At 41.3% G+C, this 10376-nt stretch overlaps 2 protein-coding genes across 2 annotated transcripts; one reads left to right on the forward strand and one right to left on the reverse strand.

The window, feature by feature from the left end:
• The first annotated feature begins 819 nt into the window (after positions 1–819).
• On the forward strand, positions 820–3420 carry LOC147853670 (uncharacterized). The gene is made up of 2 exons (XM_087332202.1): positions 820–2499; positions 2664–3420. Exons 1-2 carry the CDS (start codon positions 899–901, stop codon positions 2863–2865), a joined length of 1803 nt encoding a protein of 600 aa, XP_087188328.1. The 5' UTR covers positions 820–898; the 3' UTR covers positions 2866–3420.
• A 2554-nt stretch (positions 3421–5974) lies between these two features.
• On the reverse strand, positions 5975–9352 carry LOC147853671 (ADP,ATP carrier protein 2, chloroplastic-like). The gene is made up of 6 exons (XM_087332043.1): positions 8308–9352; positions 7897–8163; positions 7641–7787; positions 7182–7529; positions 6715–6999; positions 5975–6546 (listed from the first exon to the last, which is right to left on the reverse strand). The coding sequence occupies exons 1-6, from the start codon at positions 9175–9177 to the stop codon at positions 6319–6321; spliced, it is 2145 nt and encodes a 714-aa protein (XP_087188169.1). The 5' UTR covers positions 9178–9352; the 3' UTR covers positions 5975–6318.
• Between the last annotated feature and the right edge of the window lie 1024 nt (positions 9353–10376).

Here is a 10376-nt window from a genome sequence, read left to right on the forward strand (position 1 = left end):
GCCGGCCTCAATGTGAATGAATTTTAGGTTCCTTGTGGAAAATGAACAATTATATTAAAAGGGGGAAGGAAGAGGTTTGAGATATTTTTCCCAGATAAATGAAATGAATGGAGGAAGAAAGAAGCAGACCAAGTAAAATAGGGGGGAGAGCCAGGTCAGCCTGATCGTCCACGTGGCATCCGCCACGTCAGCCAGGGATTAGGGAAATATCGCGCTGACGTGGCAGGGCACGTGGGAAGTGAGTGCCACGTGGAATGCGACATTGAGAGTCCGATTTAGTAGCTATTTTTCAATTTTTATATTTTTACTTTTTTATTAGTTCTGTGTTTGTTTTATTATTTTTGCCTTCTTTTTTATGTTTGCTTTTTGTTTACGAGTCTTTCTATTTATTTATTTATTTATTTATTTATTCATTCATTCATTCATTCATTCATTCATTCATTCATTTATTTATTTATTTATTTATTCATTCATTCATTTATTTATTTATTTATTTATTCTTTATTTTTATTTATTTATTTATTTATTTATTTATTTATTTATTTATTTATTTATTTATTTATTTTCGAGAACCTCTGTTTCTTCTTCTTCTTCTTCATATCTCCTCCTCCTGCTGCTTCTTGATCTTCTTCTTCTCCCGTTTCGCCGGCAGCTCCTGCCGTTTCTGCAGATCCTCTCCCTCTCCTCCTCCTCCTCCTCCTCCATCGCCATGACTGTCTACCGCAGAAGCTCCCCCTCCTCTGTGTGCAGAAGCCTCCTCTGCAGAGCCGGACATGGATCCTCTGTTGTAACCATCCCCCCTTGCTTCTTTTGAATACCTTCTCCCTGTCCAAAAGTCGAAAGAAACGGATCTTTACTGCTTGTAATCGTCGTGGTAGCTTACGCGGTAGGGGGTGGAATGGGTGTGGAGGTGATCCTTTCTCTGCAACCTCTTTCGCCCACAAATAATCCCTCACGCCGCCATGGATCCTCGTCTTCCTGCACCCTCCGCTTTGCCTTACTCCTCTCCCGTACGCCAAGCCTCAACCTTTTCCATCCTGATCTGCCCCCTCGATCACCTAGGATGCATGAATTTCGTGAGCTGCAGGCTTCTGCTTCCGCCTCATCCCACGCGTTCTCTAACCCTAATCATAACTCTGGGGGCGACCCTGACTCTCAGAAGCTGCTCCAAAACTTCCTTGATCGGGAAGTCCTCCCTCGCGATGAGCAACTATGGCGGAACCGAGATCAATCTGTCATCAATTCTGATTCTTCAGTGGAAGGTTGCCGAATCGAGGTGCAGAATAGGGATAGCAGATCGAGACCAAGGTCAGGCCAGAGACAGGGAAACATTAATAGAATAAACCTTGAACAGGGGAGTTCTGTTGCATATGCCACTTCATCGGGATTGCCCTTCTCTTTGCGGATGCTAAAACGCAAGCAAAAGAGCAGTAGGCATGACCAAGGTGCGTCAGAATCGCCCAAATCCAGCTTTGTTTCAGGTGTAAATCAGCTCGGAAGCTCGCTCGTCAATGCTTTCTCATCCATGGTTTTCATGGTGAGGACCCTTCAGAGCCACACACTGCAGATCCACCAACAGTTCTGTCAGCGTGACGTAGAGGGTCTCTTGAATCAGGTGCATCGAGAGATGCATTCCTCTTTCTTATGGCTCTTTCAGCAGGTCTTCTCGTGCACGCCACAGCTTATGGTGCTAATTATGATCCTGCTTGCCGATTTCACTGTATTCTCTATGTCTAACAATCTTCCCATGTCCATCTCCATGTCGGAACTTCACAATCCTGGTGTTGTCTGGGCTCAACCTGCTACTCTTACATCATTCGGGAGTGATTTCTATGAGTCCCCACAATCTTCCCCCTCTTCCTCTTCCTCTTCCTCTTCACCTTCTCTTAATATTGACACTGCATGTCAATATGGAGACAGTGGGTGGATCGGAACGGGAGGTGGAGGTGGGAGGATTAGTGGGCCAAGAGTTGCAGGAGGGGCAGATGGTGATCCGGATTCTAAATTCCCATTGAATAAGAATACTGTCCCTGCCAGATACACTGCGGATGATAAATTCCCCAGGGATCTCACCTCTGCAATGGTAACATCTTCCATCACTCCCAAAGATGCGAGATTCGCATCATCAAACAACCCACAATCCTCATTTGAAGAGGACATATCATTGTCCGGATCGGACATGTCTGCCAGCATGGCGGCTGCTGCACATGCCTTCGATGAGCTTTGCTCGGTTGAGTTTGACGATTTGGATGAGAAAGCTACAGTTCTAGCGCTCAGTAAAGATGTAACATCAAGCTTTTCAAACCATGTGTCCCTAGATCGAGAAACCATGAAAAGATTTGTGGCTCCGTTTACTGTTCGGACGGAAGATGATAGCTACTCTTGCTATGATCGGACCGATCTGTCTTATCAGTATGCTATTAGCAAGGATTCCACAAACACTATGTTACTCGCAAATTATGCCCAATTCCTCTTTCTGGTGCGGAAAGACCATGATAGGTTTGTGCTATGTGTCCTCCATCCATGGTTTAGCCCAGGAAGACAGTTTTTTTCAAGACAAAATGGAATTAACACACTTTATAGTGAATTTTTGATCCCCTGGTAGATCAAATTGTCAGGTGTTTTGAGTTTTTAATGGAAATTTCTTTTTGTTTTTCTTCCAGAGCGGAGGAACTATTTCGGAGAGCTGTGCAAAGCGATCCAACCGATGGGAATGCCATCACCCGTTTTGCATCGTTTTTATGGTTAGCCCGGCACAATCTTCAAGGAGCCGAGAAGGCATACCGTGCGGCAATTAGTTCAGACCCAGGGAACTCATATTATGCAGCAAATTATGCTCATTTTCTATGGACGTCGAACCACTAGCCCTGAGTGTAAAGTTTGAATGTAAATTTGGTTGAAACTGGATTTAAGGGGGCATGTATAGGTGCATTCTGAAAATTTTGTGTGTACTGATACAGAATATACCCTCATTGTCCACCTTATATTAATATGTTGTGTGTGTGTATATATTATATATATGTATCAATTTATGAGTGAAAATCAAGAGATGTGCATTCATATACCTCCAGTGGAGCCATGAGAAATATATATATATATATTCCAAATGGAATTATGAGAGTGAAATTCTCAAGGGCCTAGTTACAAATCATAACTACATTGGTTGCAGAGTCACCGGAGAATTTATTTTTGTTTCTTGCCTACTTTGTCCCCTTGTCAAGTTCCCCTGTCTTCCACTTCTATTGTCGATTCATCCTTTGTGTATCTTAGTGGGGTGGAACAATCCTGGAACAAGATGGGAAGGAATGTGAGACTTCTCATATTGTTGAATGATTTTTTAAATTCCGAATGATTTTGGTTTGGAATGGAATTTTCTTTTGTAATCATTTTGCTGGCAAGGCAAGGGAGATTTTGAACTCATGTCGACTGCTCATATGTAGATGGTTGTGACTAATAATTCACCAATATTCTGAACTTCGAAAAAGTTGGAGCATTAGTGTACAATCATACCAAGGAGTATTGGATATCATGTCAAAAATACATGCGTACCACTTTATCATTTTGTATGTATTTCATGCCACTATACGTTGGATCTAACCTTTACATAAAGGGGGAGATCAATAATGTTAACTACTGTAAGATAAACGTCGTTGGTTATCTTACAATAATGTTTTAGCTGGATTTGTAATGGAGAGTGCCGTATGTGTTGGCATGGGAATCGGAAGAGAGGATACAGAATCAAGTTTTCAAAAGCCTAATTGCCCGTTTGATCAGCTTATCGTTTGAAAGGAAAGAGATAAGCAAGTTGTTAGATTACTGTATTATCACTTTGTAGACTTCGAGGGAACATCTGCTATGGTGTTCCATAAATACCTTTACATATGTATAGAAGAGAAAAGTACCAAGTGAATATATGCATGCAATTTGTTTGCACCTACAAGGTCATATGTCTTTTGTATACGATAAATAGAACTCAGAATGTTTGGCAACATTGTTAATGAATTTAAAAGTATCTAGTGAACATATATATTCATGCAATTTTCATATCTATGAAGAGGTGAAGGTGATAGTCTCTTGCATATGAGAGATGGAACTTCATAATGTTTCACCAACGTTATTGGTGCTAACGAAGGATATTCACTCTCATAGATGATCATTAGATTGAATAAATGATTCATGAGTTACCTCAAGAAACATAAATATACCTTTTGCCACATTAGTGCTTCAAAGAGTTTGAAAATGTTTGAAATTGCTTTTTCATGAAATATCTTCAAAATCAAGATGCAAACACCATCCTCTTCTTTTGACCAAACAACCTCCCATTAAAATATCATGGGCTTATGAAGAGGTTGTGGTGTGCATATTTAAGACTTAGAAAAGCCCACACAAACTTTCTCGAATTACATGGGAATCATTTGAAAAGTTCAGAAGTGTAAAAGTTACGTTCCTGGATAGATGCAAGATAGGAGTGGTTTGGAGGAGAGCATGATGCATTACGCTTGTGCTAAGATGCGTCAATAGATTCCTCGATGAATTGGTCTCTTTTTTGCAAAATCACTATCACATATGGCTTCGAAGTGATTTAGAGGCCCACTCACACCAAACTACAAAAAACATATTTTTCTCCAAAGCAGTAACATCCAAATTTAGGCAACATCCTCTTCATGTTAGTGAATCAACTAGGAAACCCATATTTTTCACGAGTATCATGATTTGGCATCTAAATAGACTACACCAACACATGTTTTGCATATAACAAGTAAGCAGTGTCAGGAATTATACAACAATCCGCCACCTTCATTCACATTCAAAATTGCTTCCTCCACATTTCCAGCCTTGACCTAGCTTTTCACCCATTTCTATCTCCATCACAATTTGCACTCTCCACTGCATCGCCCACTAGTGAAGTCTTTGCATATCACTTGCCAATTCCACAAAATATATGAAAATGTTTTGATTTGGTCACGTAAGTCGCATCTTTTACCTCAAGAGGATGATAGTGAATTTTTGTCTCACTCTCTCCTACTCGCACAATAATTATCATTAAAGCCAGTAATATAGCAACCTCTACAGCCAGTCAATGCTTCAAAACTTTTGACAACGTTTTGAAACCCTGGTTAGCTAATCAACCAAAATGGGTGGAACCATATTCGAGAAAATACCCACTTTCATGGATCAAGTTGAGGGGCTTCGAGACAATCAATTAGTCAAGCTTTCAGAATTGGGTGACATTTACGAGCCCCAACTTTTCAGGTCGAGATATAAAATAATGTATACATACAGCGCATAATCAATATGAAATTACAATTGCTGAATTCAACGTATGCATTCATTGCAAAACATGATAAATATATGCAATGCACATATCCAACACGTTTCATTGCAAAACATGATAAATAATTGCAATGCACATATCCAACACGTTTACCATGCTTTCAACTTTAGTTGAAGCATTGCTCCTCAGAAATCCCTGATTGCTACCTTTACTGAAAATGGCCGTCATACACTACGTTTTTTATATCAAAGACACTAGCTGAATTTAATGGGTATTTATCCATGCAAGCTCCACCAACAATTAGTTCAGTACACCAGAATCCACTTAAAAATTTCATTAATGATCATATCAACAAAGAATCTGAAAACATTTTGACATGAAATGATTCAGTAGAACCTAGCAACAAATGAACCATATAGGTTATCACAACAGAGATCAATAGCATATTTCAATTTATTGGGCTCTGTATAGATACTAACCACGTTCCAGAAACAAAACTATGCTTGGTTAACTTAATATCAAGTCTTCTTGGCAGAATAATTAGTCAAATACATCGAAAGTATACACTCAAAAATATTACTGTCCCTCACCCTTAAGTATCGGCATCCATTCAAGCCATTTTCACGCAATCAAAATTATAAAACTTTTTTATCAAACTTAAACAAAAGTTAACGGGCAATAAAAAATCAAGACATGAAATGAAAAAATAAACTCTGGACTATATGAAGTAAATATAAAGAAAGCGTAGCCGATGTGTACACCGAGAAAATTTCTCTTTATTTTTCTTATGAAACTTGTATGGCAAGAGAGAGAGAGAGAGAGAGAGAGAGAGAGAGAGAGAGAGCAAAAAATTTGCTACAAACTAATCTACTATCTGTCTGTAGGGGGGCAGATATATATCTATATTGTTCCATCTGCTGCTATGCCAAACAGATTATTAGATCTAAAAAAATTTACTCTACGTTTTTCTCCATCATCCTAAAACAACCGCCTCAAACTTGGGACTGGAAATAACCAATGGCAGTAACAGTAACAGTAACGCCTTAATTAGCAGATGCAGGTTCAGCGGGCAAAACCTTACCAGAACCACCATCAACATCAACATCCTTTGACTTCTCTTCTTCTGTTTCGATCGCGCCAGTCGGTAGACTAGCTTCTGTAACTGCAGATTCACTTACACCTGAGGCCACAGGCTTCCCGTCAAGGACGGGAACATATCGTCCTTCAATGAATCCTTGCTCATTCAACACGCTCACGAACCGGTATGTTACCTACCACAATCCAAGTTCCCATTTCTAAGTCTCTTATATAATGAGGCCAATTCCATTTTGTTCCAAGTGAGTTGGCAAATATGGTGACTAACTAATATCATGCCAATTATCATATTTCATAAACTATTACCTATTTTTAAGAAGATGTATCAAATTTTGAATGCATACCTCTGGCTTCTGCTTGTATTTTCCTAGCACTGCTGCAGATATAGCTGACAGCTTGCCTTCAAGAAGTTTGCTTCTGAGATCTTTTTGGACAAGAGGGGTGAATTGTTTGTCCAATGATCGGGCAGCGGCCAGCCATGCAACGACAATGACAAGTAGGATTCCACCAAGATACGGTGTCGATGCCGCAAGAGATCCAAAACCAATGATGAGGAATTGCTGGATCAAAGCACCCCCTGATTTGCCCAATGGATTGCAAACAACATCAATGGCTGCCTTACCCTTGACCTGAAACAAGTCATCCAAAACATAAAATATATTAGCAAACTCACCATGCAACATCTCAGCTTATCAGAATGCTATTATAAAGGATATGATAAAGTAGGATCAAAAGAACTTGCAAACGAAACAATGACATTTGAGATCACAAATGATGTATGCACACCTTTCATTCCCAAAATCATGCATACCTTTGTATCTTCATCCAATGGAATGTACGCCATCTCCTTGCATGGATCAAAAAGACTGTATTTGGCACTCTTGCTGAAGATATTTTGAAGAGCACCAACATAAACAGCCGCAAGCAAAGGTGTCAATCCAAAGCTAGCCAAAAAAGGTGTCAATGGTTCACTGCAAAGTATTAAAGCAAAGAAGGCAACTCCAGTGACAAGTAAAACAGTAGGTGTGATCATCGCTGCAACACCCCATCCATATTTACGGAATATAAAACGACTTAGGATCATCATGCTGAATGTCGCAATTCCAGTATACGAAGAGAAGTCACCCATGAATGAAGAGTAGTCATTTGGGCTTGGAAACTTAAGAAAAAAACAAAACAAAGTTGGGAATCAGACAATTTTGCAAAGCACAATGAGGAATATAAAGGGTATCTGTAAAAAGGAATAGGTGACATTAGACTTGGTCTATACCTGAGCTTTCAACTTGGATTTCCATGTCACTTCCACAAGGTTAATACTAATACCATAAGCAACAACGAGAGTCGCAAGATCACGTATGTACGATGAGGTCAACAAGAACCTGAAACCTTCAATCATACCAAGTTTCGGTTTTTCCTTCTGCAAATATCAAACGAATTATAGATGAACCACTAGATAGATGCCTAGTTATAGTGTTACATAGCTTAACGATCATCAAAGGAAGTGTTCTGATGATGGGCACACTCACCTTCTTTCTAACCTCTGCTTTGGGTAATGAAGGATCATTCACCACATACTTGTTAACCCACCAATGGATACCACATATAACAAATCCAAGGACAACCACCAAGCTCATCATGCCTTTCAGAGAAAATCCCCAGCCATCCACATTGTCTGGCAGATTACTTCGCAAATGAGAGAAGTACTTGACTGTGCGACCAGAGAACACCAGTGCAACATTAGCCCCGAGGCCAAAAAGCGGATAGAACTGCTTAGCTTCGTCTATAGTGGTAATCTGCATATGTATATACATTTAATTATTACAACTGTCTATGCCAAATGAAGTTAAGTTACAGGATATTAATTGTGCCACATAAAGCTTCATAACATTTCTAACTAATGCTACAAAGAGCATATAACAAGAAGTAGATATGAATACCTGATTGGCGAACCCCCAGAAGAGAACTGAGACAACCACACTCCCCCATAGCTCTGCCATGACATAAAATAGACAGAAGGTCCAGATCCTTAGGATGGCAACAGGGCCGAGGAAGCTAGGACCGAGAAAAGCCAATATCTTATCTGCCAAGGCAACTGGATGAAGGACATCCTTGAGAGGATAGAGAAGGAAGGCAAAGCCTCCGAAAAAGGCGATGAAGGGCAAGATGCATGCATAGAACAGAGCTTGTTTGGAGAGGACATTAGCCAATTTGGTGTAGACAAGCATGAAACCGATGGCCATGGGCAAGTTCACCCATGTCTTCAGGAAAGGGATGATCTCTGCACTGCTCCCTTTAGCGGTCACGACAAGCACGTCCTTGGTGTCCCTCAGGATGGTGTAGTTGAACAATATGCAGAAAAACATGAGCCCAAGAGGGATTACCTTCTTAAGCGTGATGGTATCCACACCAAAAAACTTAGTTGGCGATGGAGGGGAAAGATTTGTGTCGGCAGGAGAAGATGATGATGCGTCAATGCTCCCTGCCTCGGCTCGAGGGACTCCACGCCTCCTCAGAGGCTTCTGTGGCTCCCTCGATGCTCTCCTCGGTCCTAAACGGCTTCCAAACCCTAGACCGCTGGCCAAAAACCCTACACCGCTCCCAACCCCTAAGCCGCTCGCAAGCCTCACCTTCGGAAGATCTCTGCAGCTCACCCGCGCAGAAGCTTCTCTGTGGAAGCTCCTAGGGTTGGATCTGCGCAGAGAAGCGGCGGAGGAGAGGAGGCGGGCATAGCTGGAAGAAGAAGAAGAAGAAGAAGAAGAAGAAGAAGACAGTGAAGAATAGGAAGAGGCCATGAGAGAGCCCTCCATGGAACCTAAACAATGGCAGCTTGGGAATTATCCGGAGAGAGCGAGAGAGAGAGACAGAGAGAGGATATGGAATCAATGGCTGTGAAGAGGAAGCTACCTCTCCATGGCCAGAGTGCTCTGTTTCTGTCTCTCTGTCTCTGTCTCTCTCTCTCCCTCTCTATAATGCAGCAGCTTTAGGGGGGGGGGGGGGAGAAGCCTTTAGAAATATCCCATTTTTTCCGATATTTGCTTTGATAAATTTGCTATAAGCAAAACAGAACATACACACACACACACAATCTTGTGACCCATGTGATAAGAATGACAAGCCCCTACTCTCAAGCCAATGGTGACAAACTTTCTTTCCAAAGATCCTTAACCCTCTCTCTCTCTCTCTCTCTCTCTCTCTCTCTCTCTCTCTCTCTCTCACCCACCAGAGCTTGACTTTCTCTTGACTTGACTTGACTAGTCTTAGCTTTGCCCTGGCTTGATTACGTTTGCCTATCTTGACTTGACTACCTTTGACTTTGCTTGACTATCTTGACTTTACTTGACTTGACTAAGCTTGACTTGGCTTGACGTGACGAAGAGAGATCCGGTGTCAACATGACCTGCTCACTCGCTACCTTGCCTGACACAGTAACCCGAATACGGAATCCCTTACGAGAATCCGGAACCTTTCTTCTCTCAAGCCATCCCCTTGAAGGAAAGCTCCCCTCACCCGATGCTTGTCCTGCAGAGAGAGTCTCCATATGAGCTTCCCGTGAATCCTAAAACATGAAGAGAGAGTCTCGACGTGCTTCCCAAAAACTCAATTTGAAGGCTACTAACATTTGGACTTATATCCTTGAGATATCTTAAATGTTGAAGCATGTTTGCGTCATGTTGAGGCCAAACTTTACAAGATCAAACCTTTTTGCTCCTTCACTATAACTAACGGGGGTTGATGAATCCCTTGTCCCAACCGTAGGGGACACTATGATTACCATAGAACTTCAATTGGTTGGCATTCAAGGCAACTTAAGTGCCTTCTATGTGGGACTCGTGATGGATATTCTAGAGACATAGGCTTCCTTGTTGGAATGGGCACGAGTTTAAGGCTTGAGGCCATTGAGAGGAGAGATTGAGACCAAAGTTATGCGTGGTCATAGCTAGAGATTGCATCATTATGCTTTGAGCTTTTAAATACGGAATTTCAACAATCAAGTGCAAGGGAGAGA

This window comes from Azolla caroliniana, unplaced genomic scaffold (genome assembly GCF_043228905.1).
Source record: "Azolla caroliniana isolate FFs.n. ecotype wild unplaced genomic scaffold, voAzoCaro1.0.p SCAF_16, whole genome shotgun sequence".
Taxonomy (NCBI): domain Eukaryota; kingdom Viridiplantae; phylum Streptophyta; class Polypodiopsida; order Salviniales; family Salviniaceae; genus Azolla; species Azolla caroliniana.

Coding starts and splice junctions, on each gene's coding strand:
- LOC147853671 (XM_087332043.1), bottom strand. CDS start 9,177: ATGGAGGGCTCTCTCATGGCCTCTTCCTATTCTTCACTGTCTTCTTCT. Junction 7,530..7,640: donor AATCCAAGTTGAAAGCTCAG/GTATAGACCAAG, acceptor TTTTTTCTTAAG/TTTCCAAGCCCAAATGACTA. Junction 6,547..6,714: donor AATACAAGCAGAAGCCAGAG/GTATGCATTCAA, acceptor GGATTGTGGTAG/GTAACATACCGGTTCGTGAG.
- LOC147853670 (XM_087332202.1), top strand. CDS start 899: ATGGGTGTGGAGGTGATCCTTTCTCTGCAACCTCTTTCGCCCACAAAT. Junction 2,500..2,663: donor GTGCGGAAAGACCATGATAG/GTTTGTGCTATG, acceptor TTTTTCTTCCAG/AGCGGAGGAACTATTTCGGA.